The sequence below is a fragment of the Vanellus vanellus genome (genome assembly GCF_965231255.1).
Source record: "Vanellus vanellus genome assembly, chromosome: 3".
NCBI classification, from domain to species: Eukaryota; Metazoa; Chordata; class Aves; order Charadriiformes; family Charadriidae; genus Vanellus; species Vanellus vanellus.
Window position 1 is genome coordinate 48,731,543 of NC_138907.1, and position 23,842 is coordinate 48,755,384.

General features: G+C 36.1%; 1 protein-coding gene across 1 annotated transcript in view; it reads left to right on the forward strand.

Annotated features, from left to right (window-relative positions):
• Window positions 1-23,842, forward strand: part of WDR27 (WD repeat domain 27) — a gene marked incomplete at both ends in the record, with an annotated part of 133,242 nt that overhangs the window by 74,726 nt on the left and 34,674 nt on the right. Inside the window, one exon of the mRNA XM_082480707.1 lies at window positions 3,629-3,727. Within this exon, the coding sequence (XP_082336833.1) occupies window positions 3,629-3,727 (99 nt within the window). The remainder of the gene's footprint in view (window positions 1-3,628; window positions 3,728-23,842) is intronic.

A 23,842-nucleotide genomic window follows, 5' to 3' on the forward strand; every position in this document is an offset into this window, starting at 1 on the left:
TCCAGTGAAATATTATCACATGTATTTTACAGAGAGGAATTGGGACACAGAGATTAAGCCAAAAATGAACGTGCTCCTCCCCAAATTAAACTAAGAATGTGGAATGGAAAATTAATTTTTATTGGATAAGTTTGGCAAAGTTCTGTAAGCCACTAAATTATGATGGAAAATTTTCAGCTCCACTAACCCTCTCTCTCTGTGATATGTTCTCTTGGTTAAAACATGCAGCCATGTTTTTTCTTGGCTCAGAAATTATTGGAACATATTGTAGATCTGTGATTCTGGGCATTTTGTGCTTTTGTCTCTTGCTGTCCTTCGACTTTGCCTCTTCTTTGTGCCTACTTCCATGAGGGAAGAGAACAGGCTTGAAGAGGAAAAGAAAAGTGATGTTAAGGCAATTTAGGTTCAGGAAGTGAAAAGATGATGAGTAACAGAAAGCATAGTCCTGTCTGCTGCCTATACCCCTCTGCCAAAGACTGGTCATAGTATATGCAGAAGAACTGATACAGGCTTTCCAAAAACTTGCAATTGCAGAGTAATTAGCTTGTGAAGGGAATTAATTGTTTGCAATAGAACTTTCAGAAATCTTTTTTATTAGCTCCCCGTGCATCAGTTGTGCGAAGTCCGGAGGACTTATGCTACGTAGCAAACACCTGAATTTTAGAGTTGATTTTATTTTTTCCAGTATTTTCCTCATTCAGTTCTATTCTGTTTAAGCTCTTATACCTCACAAAGTTCTGTAGTGTGTTAGGAAGCATGATATATTTGTCCTGTTTGGGTCATTCCCACAGCTCTGAAGGGGATGGACATGTGTACAATAGCTATGTGGAATGGGATTTGAATCTTTCATGGTACAAACACCTAAAAAGTATCATGGCATTGCTGAGTATTGTGATGCTATTGAACCATTTTGGCAAGAGTTCCATGCAATTGGGGGGGGGGGGGGGGGCTGTTTGGTAAGAATGATTTCTCCCTGTTTTTATGAATACTCTCTTTCTTCAGTCAGATGCAGAGGACCATCCTGTTCTGTGGGCTGCAGTGCAGCTTTTAATGCTTCTTGCTCTCCCCTCACTCAGTGTAGACCTTTCCTTTCTGGAGCCTCCCTGGAATATGGACTTATACAGCACCTCATCTCTCATTTTCTTGAGACTTGCAGATTTGCATTAATTATGTGAGCATGGCTGCTGTAGTCTGCTCTGACACTGTGGTGGTGGTGGTGAAGTACAACCTGACTGCAGTCTCTACACCTCATCCTTGCTAGAGTAAAAGGTCATTGCTGGAACTCTGTTTTCAGAACAATGTCCTGCGGGAAGTCTGGACAGCAGGACCAGGTGATATACAGTGTGACAAAGCTTGCCTATGAAAAGAGCACAATGTTACAGGTACTAAGATAACACATAGGTGGCAGCATCTGATAATTCTGATACCAGTTGAATCATGCCAGAGTATCATCAGAGTGAAGAATGGAGAGGCAGTATGGAAGGAGGAAAATGGATGGATGTAGCCCTATAAAATAAGGGAAATTTTGAAGTGTACTATTATGTTAGAACTCTGAAACCTCTTTTTAAGCCTAATTACTTGGCAATATTGTAATCTGTTTAGGATGTAAAGTGAATAACCAACACTACTTCTTAATATTTTTATGTCAATAATGAGGAATCTTATGACTAACTGGAGGTATTTACAAACAGCAGTTGTGGAGTTTCTGTATGGAAACAGCAAGAGCTTGAGTAGTCGTGTAGACTGAATTTACTAAGAAATGGTCTTGTACTTTTCATCAGAGAAAATAATTTCATGTCTACAGACACATCAGAATGCTTCTTCTGTGTCATTTTATCACTTTTATCTTGTCTGGGTTCCCTTTACCTATCTGTTCCCTTATGAACTGATCATGTCCCAAGTGGTATAAGTGACAGTAGCTGTGGTATGGCCTACGTTTCTGTCTGGTTTTATGTCCTTCATTTATGCCAGTAGATGGGTTTAATTCCATATCCTGGACTGAATCCAGGATATGTGAGGTATATAAACTGGATGCAATTAAGTAGATTTACAGTGGGCCTCTTGTTTTGCTTCTCAGTGAATATGGTCATGAATGGAATATTTGACACCGAGGACTATCCAGTGTTTCTTCAGTGCTAGTTTGGACTAGAGACTCTTTGAAGTTGGCTGATAAGATTTGTTTTCTGAGTGAGGCATTAAGTGTTTTTCAGGACCTGCGTTGGACCATGGATCTTTTCATAAATTGGGAAGGCTGTCAGTTGAGTCCACAAGTTTTTGGGACATGAATCTTATAGAAGTTTGCTGTCTGCTAGGGAAAGTTCAGCTGCCTTCGGTCTGAATGACTAAACTCATTTTAGGGTACTATCAACAAAAAACTTAAGTCACAGAGCAATACATTGTTGTAATGGTGCCTCTGCACAGTTTGGTTTAGTTTATGTTAGGCTGTGCTGTGAGCTCCAAGTTCATAGTCTTAACTGCAGAGATTTGGTAAAGGCAATGGAACTTTTTTTTTTTATTGAAACTATAAAGTTTGGATTATCATCTTTGACTATTTTTTGTATGCTTTACAATTTATTTTTTCTTTTGAGATAAACACTTTCTTTATAATACATCAAATAAGTCTGCATATTTTCTACATCTGTTATGTGTCTTTTCTGATAGGCCTTGTGTATGCATACTGTCTGACTGTATCCTGCAAACAATTGTTACTTTTACTAGATAAGGCATAGTCTAAAACAATCCTATGTGCCTGCATGGGGTTCTAACAAGTGTTTCTTATGTAGAGGACGTTTACTACAGGATTTATTTTAAAACATTTTCTGTTTTGTTTATGTAAGATGATGGTAATTTAATATCACAATCCATCTGTTTTCATGGTATCAGTACGTCTATGACTTTCACTAGGTTTTGGATTGGTTTCTTAATGCAGTTTTGCATTGACACTTTTTCATTATTTGAAGCTGCACCAATAAGAATATAATTATTTTGCTACTAAATTTAATTTACTCCTTGAAAAGCACTTTTTCCTTTTTCCTTTGAGAAACAAAGGCAGGCAGTATGCTTTTTCGCATTGATGATACCTGCATCTCTTGCAATGTTACTTATTTGCTATTGAATTATATGCTGTTCAAATAAAAACGGCAAAGACCAATGTAGAAACTTAAAATTTTTATTTAATTTAGCAACAGGCATAAGAGTTTTCAAATTTAGAAACCAAGGTTTTAGGTTCTACATATTTCTATTTAAAAGAAAGGGTTTAAATTCTGAAGAACAGCCTTAAGGATATTTTTCAAAAAGGCTAAATTTTTCACCTGCCTACTTGAAATATACCTAATGTTTAGTTATTTAAGGGGAAAAGATTGCATGATTACATTACTTTTTCTAAATCTCTCTTTTTTTTTTTTCTTTTTTTTTTTTATAGCTTGAGTTACCTTAAGCGTTTGCTAAATTATCGTGAATGCTAGAAATCAGTTCTGAGATGTTGATGACTTTTGTACCTGTTTAGCTATTATGGAAATTTCCTAACTTCCCTGTAGGCTGAATTTTTAGTCCACCTATACTATAACTTCGTGCTTCTAGAATATGATATATTTCTTTAAAGTGAAAATATAATCTCATTGTTTTTTAGGCTTACATATATGAAATGCGTTCAAGCACTTTTTCACATAAACTGGGGGGACACACAGAATCTGTCATCAAAGTGACTTTTAGTCCCTCCTCTCCACAGGTGAGTCATTGCTTTTTTTCATCTTTGTAAATAAAATATATAAACTCTTCACTGTAAGCTTGCTTTTTATTGCTCTTCTATTTACCTGCCAATATGCTGTGCAGCTGTAAGGCTGTTCATCTACTTCCAACTAGAGTGTGGTTACTATGTCAAATATATTCTCATACAAAATGCCGCATGCTAGAGAGACAAATGCTCTGACTAACTGCCTACAAAGAACAGTTCTGGCATGGGAACTATTGCGAACCTGTACTTGTTGAATGTTGGGAAAATGTACATCCTCCTGAAATTACTTGACTAAACTACTCCTAATTCAGAGAATTTAAGAGTAATAAGTAGGGGCAGGGAAATGATAAGGGGCTCAGGCCTGTGGTAATTACTCAAAAGCCTGAAAGATTTAAAAAGCAATGTTGTATTAAATGCGTTGTGTCAGAATAAATAATGAAATAGCTTTATGACACTGTTTTGAAAAACTAATACTGTTGTGTTTTGAGCCTTTCAGATATCTACAGGTAAAAAGTACTCCAAAGAAGTTAGGCATTAGACAATGACAGTTCCTATTTTTTTACTGATTATTAATACCATGCTGTGTTAACAGCATTATGTTTCAATGTAATGGTTTAATTATAATGCAGCAATATATACACAGGTGTCTGTTTTCTAAGTTTTACCTTGAAACCAGAGCTTCCCTACAGCTCGTTTTATCACTTGAATTCTTTGTGTACTGTTTTGAATCCTATAGACTTATCTTCTTTTTTTTCATGTATTGAAACTGCATTGAAGCTTTCTACTTACTACACTTCTGACTTTAAAGAGACAACAATAGTCACTATATATATAAAAAGTGCACAGTAGCTCCTCTTTACTTCACTACCTCATCAACACTGGTTGTACTTGCTCCTATTAAAAATATTTATGGAGTAAGTATAATTTCTTTAGATGTGGGACTATTGCCATATTTACAGATCTCCTTCCATTTGTAAACAAAGATGCTAGAATTTCTGTGATTTTAGAATTTCTGGAAGTTTTATTCCTTCCATATATGTTGTTTGAAGTGAGAAATAGTTAATTGCTATCTTGTGGTGAACATTATGTATTTCAGCAATGCTATATTCAACCAAATGGTATAGTTTATTAAATTTTGCACCCAGATTAAGACTAGTTTCAGGTTTAGCATTGAACACAGTTCTGCAAAAAAGATGTTATATACTGAAGAATAGAGCTGACTGTAGTCTTGAAGCATCTTAGTCTGTGGTCCAGCTGTTGGAATGCATTTTCGTGGAAAATGTCTTATTAGAGTTTAACTGTTAAAAGTCTAGAAACTCATTTGCAATACACCGTGAATCAAGACTTTAAAGTAACTAAGTTCAGGCAAACCAGTTGTTGATCGGGGGGCAGAATCTGTAAATGGTATAAATTAAACATTGGCCAGACTGGTCTAACTCTGAAGGTGTGTCTTGGGGCACAAAGCCTTTAATACTGAACTTTATGAAACATCACACAGTCAATTTAGTATTACGGTTAAGAGCCAAATCTGAAGTTCAAGGACCAGAAACCCTTTTCTTGAAGAGCTCTTTCCTGAAAAGCAAGAGCTGTGGATTTGAACCAGCTGACAAATTTCCCCATAGATATGGTTCTGGGGGAAGACTTTGAAGCTGATGTTATCAGGAACACTTCACTGAAAAGCAACGAATGTGCAGAAACTGTTCCTTTGAAGGATTACAGCCGGAATGTAAATTCTGTTAACCAAGTCATTCTGTATAATAAGCTCTCTGAAATGCTTTCTGAATAAGTATTTCTGGGAGAGTTGCAGAACAAAAAAAAAAAAAACAACAACAAAACCTGGGCTGTCCAATATAGGATTTAGCATGAAGTTACATCCAAAGGCACAAGGAGAAGGCATTAGGAGAAGCAGCTAAGAAATGCACTGGTAAGCTTGTAGAGTAGAAAAGAAGAAAACCACAAATTAATCAGAAAAGAGCAAGTCCATGTCTTGAAAGAAAGACTTTGTATTAGGCAGCCAGAGTTTCCAACACTGGAAGATTTTTATACCTACCACTACCATTAGTTAGGGATTTAAAATTGACCCTATTCTTGATTCATCCAAAGTTTGAATGAATACAGTTAAGAATTATACTGGGTTCTGAATAATCTCTGCACAAAGCTCCATTGCATTCAAAGAGAAACACTGGCAGGGGAAGAAGTAAGGGGTGAAAAAAGGGAAGTGGCCGATGAGTGAAATTTGAACATTATGGCTAAGCTTTCTGCCATGGAAAGATCCAGCCAAGAGTGAGGTGTACTGGCAGGACTCCAGTTCAGTGGTTGCTTGCCCAGCACCTGTCCATGAGGTAGTTTCTTCCAACCATTATTCTAACTCTCACTTGCATAAATGTTCTTACAGAAAAGAGGGAAAAACCCTGGATGGGTATAATAGTGATTTTTTTACTGATGGGGAGCATTGTTGCTTTCATCACATGGTATTCTGGAATGATTTATAAAATGGTTACTACAAAAGCTGGAGAAGGGGAATAATATAGAAGCTTTGCTTTTATCTTAGGTTCATTTTCAAGATGATTTCTCAGTTTTAGCTTCTCATTATAACTTCCTGATTTTCTCTCATTGTTCAAAACTTATTCAGGGAAAAGTGTTAAGCTTACCAAAAATATTAATTTCAATCTATTTTAGGGAATATACATTAAGGGGTATTATAGTGTTTAACTATAGTAACTATTAACTATAACACATTTGAGTCAATCTTAAAGTTAAAATGCGATGGGAGTATTAACTTCCAAATATGGGGACAATAAATCATCTGTCTTTGAAATGTTTTTGAAGTAGGATAAAAGCAAACGGAGACACTATTGTCATCTGCTGTTTTTTTGGTGGCTTTTGTGTAGTTAGGTGTTTATTTCATCTTTGTACAAGCTGGGTGAATGCTGTATACAAAACCATCCAGGTACAGCCTAGCATTTTATTGTTCTTGTTGGTAGCTGATTAAATAAAAAAAAAAAAACAGAGAAGAAGAAAAAAAGGTCCAGGTTCTGAGCAAATATACTGTGCTGGAAGTTATTTTTTCATGACAGAATCATGACTTTGAAGTCAGTATGCATTGCTACTACCCCATTGATACACTGAGAGGTAGGTTAGAGAAAGAATAAAAACCCGCGCCGAACTTCACTTCAATAGAACAAGCCCTGAGCAATTGGATCTTAGTTCAGCATTGACCTTTTTTGAGTAGGTTGGATGAGACGATTTCCTGAAGTCCTCAAAAGGCCACCTGTCCGAAATATACACATATTTAAATGTGTGCTCAGTAAGTCAATGTAGGGCATCTGATGAAAAATAATCAAAAATATAATTTGCATTGGATGAAATATGGCAAATCTGTTCCATTCTCTTTGTCTATAGATTTAAAGGAAGTAAATATAGAACAGTTTGATGTGACCACCCAACTGATATACTGAGAGATCACTTCAAGAGAAAAAACCACAAACCAAAACTAGACTATAATGGAAAAAGTCCTCAGCAACCTGATCTGAGTTCAATGCTGACCTCACTTTGAGTAGGGTAGATGATAAGATTTCCTGAAGTTCCTGCAAATTTAATTACTCTCTGATTTTGTGACAGTGCACATGCTCCAGAAATCTCTTATCACTGAAGGCTCAGCAATTTAAAATTGCCATGTAGAAAACATTAATATCTTTTGGTTACCACATAAGCTCAACCTGTGGCCTGTTTATCAGTAAAATATCTTATTTACATGTGTGGAAGTTATTAATTCAAATTGTTACGCAATAGAAGATATATTTTTTGTATTAATTTATAAGTCTGATTTTATGTTTAGAAGTATAGTGATATTTCAAATAAAATTAGTCTCAGGTAATATTATATTATGGCACATTTAGATTAGATTTAATACCAGATCATAAGTGCATTACTTGGCAGCTGGAGAAAGTTAAATGAATAGTAGAGATCTGGAAACCTCTTTCACAGCTAGATTTGCATAGGAGCCACTGAAAATTTCATATTGATTTTCTGCTGACCTGCTTGAAAGGAGACATGTTTAATGTTACCAGTAAGGACGTTTGCTTGTTGGTCTCTCAGACAGTAATACAATTTAGCACTAAACCCACCACTTTAGTCAGAATTGGTTACAGGTGGTTTTAGATATGTCTGGAAATATGAAGTATGTTTTACTAGCTACTAAAAAAGTAGACTTTTCCTGGTGGTCACATCTGGATATTTCACTTTAGAAAAACTTGTTAGAAAACTCTATTCTTTTGCAATTTTGGTTCACTGTTGAAGGTTCACTTTATCATAATATTTTTCCACAATGGAGGTAGCTTTTGTAGTGATGTGGAAAATTCTTTTTCAGACTTGAAAGGTTAAATTTGCTTTTTCAGACTAAATTTGCTGAGTTTTGGCTTTAGTATTGAATTAGTCTTGTCTCATTCCTATGTAGAGCACATTTTTTCCAGTATGATATTCTTCTTTAGGACTCAGGACTATCTTGTCATAGACTAAATCATGTGGATTTAAAACCTGTGACCAGCTTGAAGTCTAATACGATCTCACTGAACTCAGGAAAGCTCTTTCACATGGTTCTTTTGACCCTACTGCTTGGCCTAATTGCTCCCTCTCATAATCCACAAATACATCAAAACTAGATGTAAATGGAATTTGGTTGTTGTTTTTTTTTTTTTTTCTTTCTCCTGTAATTTTATCTCTGAGAGGAATAAGCAGCCAGCTGTCAGCTTTTCTGATCTTCCATTCCAGCAGATAAATTCAAAGGCTAGAAAATGCCATCAAATTCTAAAAAATCTAGTTTTTCTTTGTTTTTCTGAAATGTATTTTAAAGTTTTGAATTCTGCTAGAAGACTAGAGTAACTTTCAAAAATCAGGTTTTAAAAAGTTTTCTATAGACATTTGTTGAAAAATTATTTGGTAGACTCCTTTGTCTTATTGCCCTTAGATGGAGCAACCTTTATACTTATGAAAGAAGCAGATGCAGAAGATGGAAAGTAAGCTAGCTTGGACATCAGGAGAAGCTGTAGTCACATCTGGGAGTGTGAGTGCTCTCATAATGGACAAGAAAGCAGCAAGGAAGCAGAAGTGAAAAGGCTTGAGAAGGAGGTCTGAGGAAAGCTATCAGGACATTTATTTTCAGGGCAGATAGCTCACTTCCTTAAATTAAAATCTGGCAACTCAGTAGCAGCCAATGGACAAAGAGCCTCTTGTACTATCTGAGATAATAAAAACATCGACATCTATAAAGGCTAAAATTGGTTTACTGAAGCCTCAGAAAGCTAGACACTGGGACTAGGGATGTAAGCATATTTGTGGACAACTTGGTAAAAATCTGAAGACTGATTATTTTCTTTTGGATTTTAATTAGCTTCAGAAGCTTTTGCAAATAGGTTACTAATCATCTCAGAAGAGACACTTTCCTCTTTTTTTAAAAATTTAACAAGTTGCCCTAAACTGAACTGGATATGCCTCTACTATGCATGTTAAACAATTACGGATAATTTACTTTTAAAATGGTATTCTCTAAATGCCATAATGTCCTGCTTAGGAAGTATTGGCAAAGAAGAGAAAAAGAGATGCTGTTTTTGATCAGAAATGGACTACTGTATTGTTAATTATTCTTGAATACAAGAATTCCCAAACCCACTTGTTCTACTGTAGAGGTCTTTTATATCGTAGGACTTTCTACTGTGGAGGCCTTCAAGCATTTGCTGTCCTGTGCTGCTGTCTTAAAGTTTGTACTCATATGCCACTGTAGATGTTGAACAAAACATGTTTGCAACTAGAATGGTTTAAACTACCACATTTTACTTCATTCTTTTGATAAGCTGGGGCTTTATATGCAGTCAGTCAACTGGCTTGGCTGAAAACCTTCTGATGCAGATTGTGATTAAAATTTGTTGACAAATCAAAGAAGACTGTGAAAGAGAGAGACTACTTAATGTTTTTCCAGCATGTCCTTGTATGTCTTAATATCAGGTCTTCAACTCTTCACTCATTTCACAAACCTGTTCTCTTTCTACATATTACTTTCAGCTGCTGAGGAAGAAATTTCACCAGTTTTCTTTACAAGCAGTAGTGTGCACTAATGAAGGCTTTGTATGAAGACTGTCTTTGCCAAAGACTGTACTGCAGTTTGTGTCTGGTGAGAAGTTATTTCCTTTATCCTCATTCAGCCAAAGAAGACAGCTGCATTAAAAAGAAAAAAAAGCTATCTGCTGACTTCATATACGTGCTTTCTGAGGTTGAATATATTTATCTCCTTGTCTTCTCCTTGAACTGTTAGCCAAATTTGTGTACTGTCATTTGTGTAATCTCAGTGAATTGAATGAGGATTTGGATTGGATATCTCATAAATTTAATGAACATATCAGTTTAATTTTTCTATCCAATTTACTGAAGTAGCAGTCTAGCTAAATTTTATTAACATTTTATTTTCATTCACCATCATGGTCAATAGCCCTCTTCTTTTATCCTCAAATGTACAGATTTATTATCCTGGTATTAATGCTAAAAAAAAAAAATTAGGATAGCAGTTTATAGAATTTATCTTTACTTTCAAGGGTAAAGGCTGTTCCAGCTTGGTTGACGGGTAAAGGGTACCAAGACATTCGCGCAAAGTAGCCAAATGCAACTGCTTGTACCCTTTCTTATTCTGGAAGACTGTAAGACTTACAATAGGGAGAAGTTGGATTCACTGGACCAAAAACTGGGGTAAAAAGGTCTCTGCAAAAGGTAACAGAATCCTGAGCGCTGTTAAGCAAATGAATCACTGTTACAGTGAGTGAGACCTTTGGGTTTTTTATGTAAGACAGTGCTTCTTTAAAAAATTGTTAGCAGTCATTGACTAATGCAGCTGTGTAGTTTACAAACCCATAACTTGTTAAGAATCTATGAGGTACTCTTCAAATATAGAGGATTGCACAACCATTCAACTTCCACCGTTACATGGATTTAGAAATTCAGCCACAGCACAGAAATACAGCTTGTCTTTTATTCTAAATTTACTCCTAGTCTAAGTGGCTTGGGGGAAAGAGGGTCTTCAGCTTTACCCACTTTAGGAGATTCTCAAAGAGGACTTGGTTTCCTACAGTGTCTAGTTTGGCTGCTGCCTTTAAGTCACTGGTTACATTTGAAAAACTTGGCCCTTGACTTTTTAAAAACTGCTTTCATGGAAAAGAATGTAGAGCTTTGGGTTGTGCCACACTCCTGTTACAAGGGTAGTCAAACCTGCGGAGAACAAGGGAGTCAAAACTGCGCGACACAGCAGATAGTCCTACTGAGTTTATTCCAGTCCCTGAGATTTCAGAATCAGAGTTCCTCACTGCACATATATGTGTCTGCTTATAGCAGGAAAACCATTTATATTGCAGTTTCTAACAAAACCCAGTAATGCTGTGTGCCCATTAATATAGGAGTTGATGATGTTTAGTTGAAAAAAATGTTTATACTAAAGAAATTATTGTAATTACGTATGACAACTCTGAAGAAGGACGGCAGATTTTAAAAAAAGAAAGAAAAAGCCTCCTGTAAGCTAGAAAGGACAACATAATTCAGTTTAATCATGGGATACTCCAGCCGTTCTAAGTCTGTTGCCAGCAAACAACAGCTGTACACCACATGATTTTAAATAAATGTGCTTGCAGTGGCAAGCTTCTCAATTCATAGCACATTTGCCATAAAATCTTTACTGTACTTCTTACAAGTGTATATATTTTATTGAATGGCACTACTAGGTAGAAAGAGGTGGTACTAAACAATTGGTTACTCAGCTGTTCAATGTGAATTCTGTTTACCAATTAACTAGACAGAGAGGGCAGGGGTCCCTTGTGGACTGGAAAAAAATAGGATTGTCTGGGAGTAGGAAGGAAAGGCACTAACTGTAGCCATAGGCATAATTTGGAGAACAGACAGCTACTTGAAAACCATCAGATAGAAAATGAGAGTGAAGAGGGAATGGTGGAGACTAACTGTAAGAACTGGAGGGAAAGAACATATGTGTGGAGAGAAGTGATTATATTGGAGAGATGAAGAGTGCCGAGACGGAGGGAAAGAAAGCCCTGCAAAGAGATGTATGAGAAGATAGCTGCAAGGTTAAGAATTAGAGTTTCTGCACTTTTAGTTAAGCGTTTTTTTTTTCTGAAAAAGATAGAAAAAGTGAGATGCCCATGGCTGGGTTTTCACAGTTGCTGAGAACCAGAGGTTACTCTTGATTTAATAGTTCTGAAAATCAGTGTGCTCAGTGCCTCAGAAAATACTGCTTTTCAAGGGACATGAAGACATGTTGCCAGATAAAATAAACCTCTCTTGCTTCCTTCGCACACTACACAACTGTCTTTTAGGAGCCAATAATACGATATTGAAAGGGATAAGCAAGTGAGCATCTACTTTTCATGCTCCGTGAAGGGGCACGTAGAAAAATATTTTGTGAAGTGTACTTTGTACTTTGAATACAGTCTCCTCCTCTGTCCTGAGAAGCTGAACTGAGAAAGCTTTGCCAAACAGGAAGAACTAAAGGACTAATCATTAGGAGTTTGTTCAGCTATGTCTCTTATATAAAAGTAGTAATTAGAATTTAATTATCTTACATAGCCCTCTAGGAAGCTGTCCTTAAGGTATCTCATTTCTTTTTCTTGCCATCTTGAAAAGCGTCACTATAATGCATTTCTCTTGCTCAACAAATAATGTTCATAGAATGCAGTTAAAGACTTGCTGATACTAGAAAACATTTTGAAGGAGGTTTCAGTTCCAAAATTCCTAAGCTTTTATGTAGAACAGGTACAAAGCTTCTTCCCCTACTTCGATTAAAATGCAAGCATCTACATTCCAAAAAGATTCTCCCTTCTTACATTGTCTTTAAGAAACTTAGGGCCAAATCAATCGGCAATTATGATAAAAATGTATAGAAGATGTATAACAAAGCACTGTTCAGCCATTAAAAATACAATTAGATGAAATACAAGGAAAATGAAGTATGGAATAAACTACATTCTAAATGAGGTTTTGGAAAAGGGAAAGCTAATTCTTAGCTAACAGATTAAATATGAAAAGAAAAACAGACACAACTTCTGTCTCAAATTAAAATAGCAACATAAAATGATTCCAGCTGTCCAATCGTGTATGATATAGCCCCACCAAACATTTTGGCCCAGCTCCTGGCTGTATCTGAACTGTGTACAGCATAGTGTGGGGAAGGTGGGAAACAGAAATTCTTTAAAGATGCCTTTTGTGCCTCTTTTCTTCCAGTTCACTGCATAAAGTACAGCAGGCTCAGAAGTGCTTGATTCTGCACTCCCTAACAAGTTTTCCCTGTGAGCTGATTTGACAGCTGAGGGAGGAGTTCTGCTTCTCCTCCTCCCTTCTAGGCATGCAGTGTGTGCTGGAGTAGGCAGGGAAAAGTAGATGCTGCTAAGGGGATCCTGTGATCCTTTTTCTTATGCTATAGAAATATTCAACATCTGGAATCACCATTGTTCCTAGCCACTGTGTTTCTGAAAAGTAGTTTTTGAGATGTTTAACAATTATGGTAATTCACACATTAAAATGCTGGCATTGTAATCTCAGGGGATTGGTGAATCTATGCTCTTTCATAATTCAGTCACAATGTATCTGCTTTGTCTGGAATATCATAGTAGCTGAGACACTCTGTGACGTGTTTTTACAGAACTGTAGCTGTACTCTGTACAGCTAGTTGCTCACTCATTGAAGAACCTTTCTTGAAACAAACAGATCATTTTCCCACCACCATACCGTACCATACCATACCATACCATACCATACCATACCATACCATACCATACCATACCATACCATACCATACCAAAAACCCACATCTGGGAGTTACTCCAACAGTTATGACCTTCATTTCAGCTCCTCTGCTAAGAACATCTGGAGAGAGTCACACTTGCCACTGTCTTTTTTATCTCTGACCAGGCAGTGAGTGACTGTACTGTGCATTGAAGAGAGAAGTTAGGTCTGGAGAAAGACAAATGGTAAAGCTGCAATTTGCCTTTTTGAAATGTCACCTCAGTATGTGTCATTCTTTCACCTGAATGCAAGTCAACCCCTTTTTAACTCAGATAAGGACTCTGAAGAAGGATCAGCAGAGGATGATGGCAGTAGCATGAAATTCTAGCCCAACTGATATCAGTGGCTTTAGCAATTTTACTTCTGATTTCCCAGAGAAGCCAAACAGAACACTGGCTTATTGCGTGCTATTACTGGAATCAGGGAGAGATTTGAAGAAAAAGAAATGTGATATAACTTCCAATTATAAGGCAATGACTTGAGACAAAATATACATTTAGCATTCTTTCTAAAGCAGATTAAATTAGGTAATGTTTAATTAATTTTATTTAGATCTCAGGAAAGTGTCCATCATTTATCTTATTAGAAGCTTCTCATTCTATCCTGTCAAATACCACAATAAAGCATGACACATTTCTGCTTAGTTGACACGTGCCATACAATAGTCTAACATGTGAACTTAAAGTAAAAAATCTGTTGTAAAAGAAACTGGGCTCAATTCTTCAAGAGCTGCTCCTTATAGCTGACTAGTGTTCACTTGCAATTTCCTATAATTCCTACTCCTTGTTTATTAATTGCTCTCAGTCATATTACAGAACATTTAATTAACAGAAGGAGAAAATCATTAACAATGTAGTCTGTGTTTTAAAAAGTATAGGATGTAAAGTTGGATATTTTATATCCTTACATCTTTATCGTTGCACTGTTGATGCAAAGTTAGGGAAGCCAGATTCTATGACTGTGACAGAAAGGTGTGTGTGTTAGGTGAAAGCCAATATATATGGAGAATGCTGAGGAGCTGGTCTGGCAGGCCATTTGCTCTGCCACACTGCCGTTTTCCTGTATAAAATCTCACAAAGATCGTGTACTCAATAGAGAAGGTGCAACTCTAATTTATATTTACTCACACACAAAATTGGGTTGAAGTTAACGTAAATCAAAACAGAATTACTCTGTGTTGAGTACCTTGAGTACAAGTCGTCTTGTGTTTTCCAGCCTCAATTCTGACTTGAGGTTTTCAGACTCAGGGAAGAATCTGGCTCTTTGCTTTTAATTTATATTAATACTAGCTTTCTGTATGACATCTGGTTTTATTTACTTTGTTTTCTCCTTCAGTTATGTGTAGTTATTTACATGAAAGGTGTCACTGAGATCAGTGAAATTACTGTTGTAAGCAACAGGGCCGTGAGTGAATAAATTAGACTCCATTATGCCTAAGAACTGTATCCATTAAACTATTTTCCCAATAGTAGCAATTTTTCTCTATGTAGAAGTTGATAACAGGATGAAATTCACCAATAATGAATGATATTTTCAGCTGCAGCAAGATTATCAATGTGAGAGTGTAATAACTTCTTTCATAAATTTCTATTTTTCTTCCCTGTATATCTGTCTTGTACCCACTTAGCTGGTTGTGTGCTTTTCACTATTTGGTTAAATACCTTTGGAGTGGAGCTACCTTCCATGTGCTCCAGATGATCTCTCAAATATATAAGAAAATATTTCCTCCAGAAGTTCAACCTGGAATCTATTATGTCTTAGTAACTCTATGTGTGTCATAGATTTGAACTTTTTTCTAATTTTAGTAGTTTCTGTGTTGAGAGTGGCCAGGTAGAATAGCAAAACTCATACATGAACACTTTGTGCACTGTTTGTACTTCAAAAGACCTTGGAAGTGATCACAAGCCTTTTATCACTGGTTATGATGTATGCACTATTTTAATAGATTTTCATAGAAGATTACTTTTATGTCTTTTTTTAATTAAAGTCTAACCTCAATTCCTAGAAAAATTATGGAGAAGTTCATACTGGGTACTGTTGAAAGGCATTTAAAGAAAAATGCGATCATCAGGCACAGTCAGCACAGGTTCACAAAGAGAAAGTCCTGTTTAATTTGATATCCTTCTATGGTAAGGCCAACTGCCTAGTGGGTGAAGGGAAGACAGTGGATGTAGTTTTTGTGGATTTTAGTAAGGCTTTTGATACTGTCCGTCATAGCATCCTTCTGGAAAAGTTGTCCAACTGTGAGATGAGCAGATATGCAGTGTGCTGAAGAACTGCCTGAAGGACAGGGCTCAAAGGGTTGTAGTGAGTGGAGCTACATCTGGCTGGTGACCAGTACCAGTGGTGTTCCTCAGGGCTCAATTCTAGGGCCAGTTCTGTTCAATATTGTTATCAATGGTCTGGATGGAGGAGTTGAATGCACCATTGGCAAGCTTGCTGACAATACCAAACTGGGAGGCACTGTTGACTCTCTTGAGGGGCGGGATGCCTTGCAGAGGGATCTAGGTAGATTGGAGCATTGCGCAATCATTAACGGCGTGAAATGTAACAAGTCCAAGTGCTGGATTCTGCACCTGCGACAGAGTAATGCCAGGCACAAATATAATCTGGGAAAGGAGTGGCTGAAGAGCAGCCCTGCAGAAAGGGATCTGGGGGTGCTGGTTGACAGCAGGCTCACTAAGGAGTCAGCAGTGTGTCCTGGCAGTCGGGAGGGCAAACCACATCCTGGGGTGCGTCAAACACAGTATAACCAGCCAGTCAAAAGAGGTGATTCTCCTACTGTGTTTAGCATTGGTGCAGCTTCACCTTGAGTACTGTGGGCAGGTCTGGGCCCCATAATTTAAAAGGCATGTTGAGGTCCTTGAATATATCCAGAGAAGGCAACAGAGCTGGTGAAAGAGATGGAAGGTGTGTCCTCTGAGCAGTGGCTAAGGACTTTGGATTTGTCTTGTTTGGAGGAAGGTTTGAGGGGCAACCTCATTGCTCTCTACAGCTTCCTGAGGAAAAGTGGAGAGGGAGATGCCGAGGTCTTCTCCCTGGTATCCCGTGACAGGATGTGTGGGAACGGCTCAAAGGTGCATCCATCAGGGAGGTTTGGACTTGACATGAAGAAACATTTATTTACCAAGAGGGTGGAGAGGTGGATGATGCCCCATGCCTGTCAGTGTTTAAGAGGCATTTGGACAATGCCCATAATAATATGCTTTAACTTTTGGTCAGCCCTGAAGTGGTCAAGCAGTTGGACTAGATAATTGTTGTAGGCCCCTTCCAACTGAAAATATTCTAGTCTAGTCTAGTCTAAAAGAAAAAAACATTTAAAATCACTGATTAAGTATTTAATCAATGCTTCATTTATTTCAGAAGTTAGTGGAATTATATTTTAGAGTCAAGTCCTCAGCAAATTGTTTGGAAAGCAACATCATGGTCAGGGAACATTAACACCAAAAAGGAATGTTTCTAGATAATGCTTTAGTAAAGAGAGTAGAAGCAAAGAGATATGTTAGGTGTTATTGTCAGGAAACATTCCTTCCTTCCCTCCTTCCTTCCTTCCTTCCTTCCTTCCTTCCTTCCTTCCTTCCTTCCTGCCTTCCTTCCTTCCTTCCTTCCTTCTTTCCTTCCTTCCTTCTTTCTTTCATTCCAGAAGAACTAAGTAAGATTGAAAGAATCAAAAAGAAAATAATTGCTTTATACTAAAAGAAATGTTATCACTTGAAAAACTGCTACCATTTAAAAAACCCAACCTGATTGTCAGACTTGTGTGTGAATATTTTAAATAATTTAGAAAAAGTATTTATCCTAAAGCAATGGAAATAAATATCAGAGCATGTTCACATATTTTATTCCTGAGATTAAAATCTGTAGAATGTAGAACATAGAAAAGGCCCTGCCAGCATGAAGCAAATCCTTTGACAATTTTTTGTGTTTCCACCTTGATCAATGCCTTGATGCAATTCACCTTGCAGCCAAGTCTTTATGACGACATGTGACATGGGGATAAGAGCAAATGTTTAAGGTGAGGGAAGGAAGATGGTGACAGTCATCATTGGATATTGGCACTAGAGATATGTCTGGGGAACTACAGCCTCAAGTAATTAGTGATGTTCTGAAATATACACCATTCAAATTATTTAAAATTAGTAGAAGACTAGATAGATTCATGGATGAGAAATCCAGTAAAAGTAAACTAAAATACACAGAGATCCCCTTTTCTATAAAATGTACCTGGATTTCAAGTTCCACAAGCAGAATATTAGGGATACTTAGTCTATTCTTATATTACATCTTAATATTTTTAAAAGTTCATTCTTTCCTACATTCTCATTTCCTGGACATCCACTTTGGACCACTGTCAGAGAAAGGATAGTGGGTTAGTCTGATGCAGTATAGTCATTTGTATAATCTATATGCAGTGAAAATCTCTGTGATCTTTCTGATGTTTAGAAATTATATGAGATGTAGAAGGTACATAAACTGAAAAGACTGGGTGAAGGTCTTCACATATTTTCCCCAGCCCAAAGGCAGTCACATCTATATTCAATTTAATATCTTGGTTTTATTTTACAGTTACACATTAAATATATGTTTTGCTGGTGACCTGAATATAGTTATATCAGATCTTTGATTATGTCATAAAGAAAACAACTGAAACCTCATATATGTTGTTATGATGTCATTGAAAAATGTCTATAACATATGTTTAGCCAACACATATAGCCAGCAATTTCATTATTCTAGTTACTGTAATACCTGAGTTTTTTATACAGAATTGCCAGAGTCCCTCTTTTTTCTGATTTCCTGATTTCTTCCTTCCTCCCTAGCATCCCTAAGAATTATGCTCTGCTCCGCTTTTCCAAAAATGTTAATTCCTTATTGTTTTCCACAATTAATATTCTCCAGCACTTATTGGAGCAAAGGTAAAGTACTCTGTTATGATGCTGGTAAGAAACAGGGCCATTTAATTTCAACGTTCATCTTATTTTACAGCAATTAATTTTTCCCTTGTTTTTTCACTAAACGTGAACAGATGGGTCATAACAGTGAGTAATATGGACAGCATCTAACTAATCCTCTTAAAAGCAGCAGTGATACAGTGGTATTGTTAATTCTGCACTTCAGACTTTTTTCCTTTAGTTTTTTGAGTGCTCAGGTTGATTCAGATGTTATCCCATCATTTCTGTGATAGGAGAAATCCTCTCAGTAACAGCAAGATGGGAAAATTTAGGGAATAAAGAAATCTACATTGCTATTTGTACCACTCTGTTTTCCAACCTTAGTGTTAGAACTAGCTGTCCTACTTGTTGTAACAACTATAGACCTCTGCAATACTATCACCACTTTAAGAGATTTTACAGTTTTTAAGGCAAAATGAAGAGAAAAAACAACTGAAGTCTGGTAGTTCTTGTGATCTTAAAGTATGATTTGAAACTTATCTGTGCATGGAGTGCAAGTGCAAGTACCTAAGCATAGTGTGGAATTTTGAATCATTGCTTTGTTCTCATTTTTGGAAGCAGAAATCTTGGAGTCTTGTCTTGTTATGAGTGTACGGTATGTTTTAAATTACTCAGAAACTCCCCTTTGATGACATTTTAGTCTGCATTTTATCACAGTGACACAAAAAAACCTCGCTGTGGGTTTCATACAAAATTTTTGGAGAAAAATCCCTAGATTTCATTATTTTTCAAGTAGGCTGTCATCACCACACAAGATGATCTATACGATATATCTGAAGAATCTACTAGACCTTATAATAATTAGATATTTAAATATAAAAATCTTTGAGAAAGTTTCTTATTTTTGCTTACTTAATCCTGGAACTATGCACAGAGGGTTCTGAGTTCATGGTGCCTTTAATAAGTACTAAAAAAGAGCAAGAAAATAGTTCTGCTATTTCAATGTACTTCAGACAGATGCTTTCATCATATTCTGAAAAAAAAGTCTTTCATTAACTGTTCACCAAAACCAAAGTTGGCTATTGGGCTAGGTGCCTTATAGGTGTCCACCCAGTGAACCTAACAACTAAAAGGAGAGTTTGCCATATTTTCTTATGCATGTTTCTATTGCTTAGATTCCTTACATAGCCTCATAATCTTTAGATTGTTTCATTATTCTTACAACTAATGCAGGCATGTCAAATCTTTATCTTTTAATGGTCTTTTTTGAATCCAAAAAATGTGTTAAAATCTATTTCTCCCTTATGATGAACTGCTTAGTAGAAATTGATTTAAGATAAAAATTATTTTACAATCTGAAAGAGCCATTTTTTGTGCTGTCATGACTCCATAGACCTTACTCCCATGAAGCCTGTATCTTTTGTCTTCTTGAAGTGGAGGAATCATTTTTGCATCAAAAATGGTTAAGGAAGAAAGGACTTTTTTTTCGTAAATCTAGAGTTTTTGGGGAAAAGTGAAGGTTTTTGCTTATTCTTAACAAGATTGAAACTCAAACTTCCATTTTGAAAATTACTTAACTTACTCAAGGGAAGTAGAATTGTTGTCATGCAGAGACTTTGCGAAATGGCAAGGATAGCTAAATCCTGAAGGAATATCCGGAATTGTTCTATGTCCATATTTGTCTGAATGTGCGCATATATTTATCATCTATATGCACCATATCCATTATAACTAGACACATCAATAATGCATTTAAAATTAATGAAAGAAGCATTTTTTCTGTTCAATTGTGAAAGCTGTGAAATTCTACATTGAAATAAATTGTTAGTACGAGAAAAACTTAAAAAAAAAATCACTTGGCTTTTTTATGTTAATGAAATTTGACCTTGCTTAGACAGAACAGTTTTATACGTATGCTTAAAATATGTTATGTTCTTTACTTCCAAATTTATTAATCTAATAAAATACAAATTCTTGAAACAAATGAGAAATATAATTACTTTGTTGTGCATCTTTTAACAACACATCTCTTAAAAACTGACTAGTGAAATATGAATCCTGTTTCTCGGTATTATGCTGAGATAAATTTCAGGCAAAAGCTTTTTATTAGCATATCCAAAAGAGATAAACTAATCATAGTTTTAAATCTCAAAATATAAATGTGTATATACAGCAGAAATAGATTTATTTTTCCTTGCTTATGGTCAAGAAAGAATCATCCATGGTCTCACAGTATGTGCCCAGAACTCATGATCATAAATTCAACAGTATTTATTAGGAATAGACCTTGTAATTATGCGATATGAAGTTTCCTGAGTTGCAGTGCAACTCTGTAAAGTATGGCATTTGCAGGCATAAAGTATGCAAGTGATATAAGGATTTAAGGAAGCTCCTTCTCTATCTTCCATCATGCAGTTCTCTTTTCTCTCCCCTTTGAGGTTTTTGTTGGTTTGTGTTTTGGTTTTTCTATCCTTTTAAGCATTTGAAAAAAAAAAATTAAGCAGGACCTTGCAGAACATTGACATTTGCTGGATATTTTAGCATTCAGGAACTTCATGGGGAAGGTGAGAATTAGTAGGTCTACTATCAATATGAAAATGTCCTTCACTAGTAAAAATGTTCAAAGTAAGATTATTCATATGCTGATAGGATATTACCCATGATGATTTCTCCAGAGAGAAAATTGTTACCGTGTGTCTACTGCAGTTCAAAAGTTTTGAAAGCCAGCCTTTCCACACCAGTTTTTCCCCTAGTTCTGTAAGGTCTGGCATGCTGCAGGCAATGAAAAATCATATATAATATGGACACTTTTATTATAGGCAAGGGATTCTGGTACAGATACTGATCATAGGTAGGCAGCTTGAGTACATTAGCCTTTACTAGCTCTGTCTCAGCAGTAGCCCTGCAAAATCTATGTAAAACTCTGCATTGCTCCATGTTAGCTTATTAGCTTATTATTTGCATAGACATAACTCATGTCTTGCACTTCACTGAAACTAAATAGTTCTCCAAAACATCACTCTCTGAGAAGTGCAGTGCAAAGACATCTGAATGACCCTGCAGAGAGCTAGCTCTTGTCCCTTAGGGCTTATTAGTGCAAGCCTTGTGCATTTACCTCCTCTCTCCTTACCTTTTTGATGAACCCTCCTCACCTGTCTGCTGGCCAAACAAAATACTTAGCCTACTGCATTTTGTGCAGGCTATTCTAAAGCTTGCCAGGTGCCAGTTAAAATTTTCCCTTTGCCTGTTTTCATCCTAAAGCCACCAGTTGGTCTTCACTGGTTTAAAATAGCTGACATTAAATTGTAACACGTGCCATTGCAGAATGACATTATGTTTATTACCATTAAAATTCTAGGTTTGAAATGTGAGGATGAGTGTAGTGTAGGAGCCTTTGTAGAACAGGATAATTGGAACTTAATTGTCCAATTTGAATTTGGACAGAATGCTGAGCATGAGAAGCCTACAGTAGTGAAAAGCAACATTCGATTCCAGTTATCAGATTTTAGCTAACTTTCCTAAGTTAAAGGTGGGTTTTTTTAATGAATGTATAATGCAAAATATAAGAAATAATATTACAATAAAAAGGAAAACAGAAATCATAGAGCTGTCATTCTAAGAAAAGGAATAAAATAAGTATGGAAAAACAGTATGGAAAGTATGACATAAATGTTACTCTTGCAAGTGCACATATTTGTCTTAAAATTTCTTAAGAATAGTAGATATAGAACCAGCAGATGTATCTTGAGAACTTCCAAGAAATTGTACCATAAACCAAATGTCACAATACCTCCGGAAGCATTTTATTGTGTGTCTAGAGCACATAACATTTTCTCCTGTGATTCTAGCTGAAGTTGCATTCCTTTCATTTTATTTTCGGGCTCTTTTAACATGAAGTCTGATACACAATTAAGAAATACATTTTTTTAGTTTTGCTTAAGAAGCAGTCCAAAATCTAGAGAAATACATTAGTGATAAGAGTAGATGCCTATAAATGTCTGTCATTTGTAGTTTACTTACTGTCAAGTAATAACAACACCAAGAAAATAATGCTGTTTGGGAAAAATCACTTTTTCATTGGGCTGTTTTAGTTAAATATCTATTAGGATGCATCTTAAGGTTAAAAAAAATACCTAATGAGGGACATTCAAGCTGTGATCCATTACAAAATTCACAAGGATTTCCAAAATCCCTTCTCTGCCTTGCAGAATACTATATTTTTGTTGTGAAGTATGAACATGGACTACTGTTTTGTTTTCTTTGTAAACTATACTTGATCTAAAAGTTTTGAATAGATTCCAGCTAGCATCTGAAATGCTGGTATCTGCTCTGAAATGAAACTTTTGAAGTTCTCCCATCAATAATGCATGTACGCAGTTATATTATGATAGCTATGAGTGATGCGTTTTTCATTTCTGAGTGCATTCTCTTTCCAAATTTCAGATTTACTCTATATCTGAAGTTTGGAACAAATTCTGTCTACAAATGACTCAACGTCAAAATGTTTTGTTTGCACTGCAGAATATGATACACTCTCCATTGGGAAGCTGCTAGTCTGGCAGGTTTAGCTGGTTTTCCCACTGACTTACCAAATGTTATGCAAGCATTGCTATCCCGTGACTCCTGTTACTTTTACTTTAGATACGGAAACGCAGAGTTTTGAAACATCTTGTAAATAATAAGGTCCTTCATGAAAGTTAAGTGCATTATTTAAAGAAAGATTCCTATAAGTGATACAAAGGTCTGTGTGGAATAAATACGATTCCAATTTCTTTAAGTGTGAGTTATATGTCTTTATTATTTTTAAACAGAATATCCTTTTCTCTTGAAAACCTTTAAATATCCAGTATGTCATTTAAGACCATGGTTTGGCTTTTGAATTTGCTATGATCTGCAAAATATTTTCCTGAGGAAAAGGTGGATTACCCAACAATAAAATGGACTTTCTTGCTGTGGGTAAATAGACATGGGGAAGAATAATTCAGAAACAAAATATATTTTTAGTCCCAGGCTATATCATCCAGGCACATATACACATTATAAATCTCTCAGTCACCGAGGATAAGTAATATCCAGAGGAAAACAAAACCTGTTTTTTAAAGGAAGCAATATTGAATTAATAGAACCAGTTGTGATCTAAATCGTTCAGATGGAATGATGAGGTTGCATATTAAGGAACTGCGGGGTGTGTTAGTTCTTTCGGATCGGTTATTTTAAAAGGCAAATCACTATTAACCTTTCATGAAAATATGCTTATGATATAACCAATAAAAATTGACCAATGCGAGGCAGTTTTATACAGTGAAATGAGCCATATTATCTCCTGTTTGCATGCAAGGAGAGCTAATTTAATTGCCTGGACTAGAGCTTGCATTTTCCTCCTCTTCAA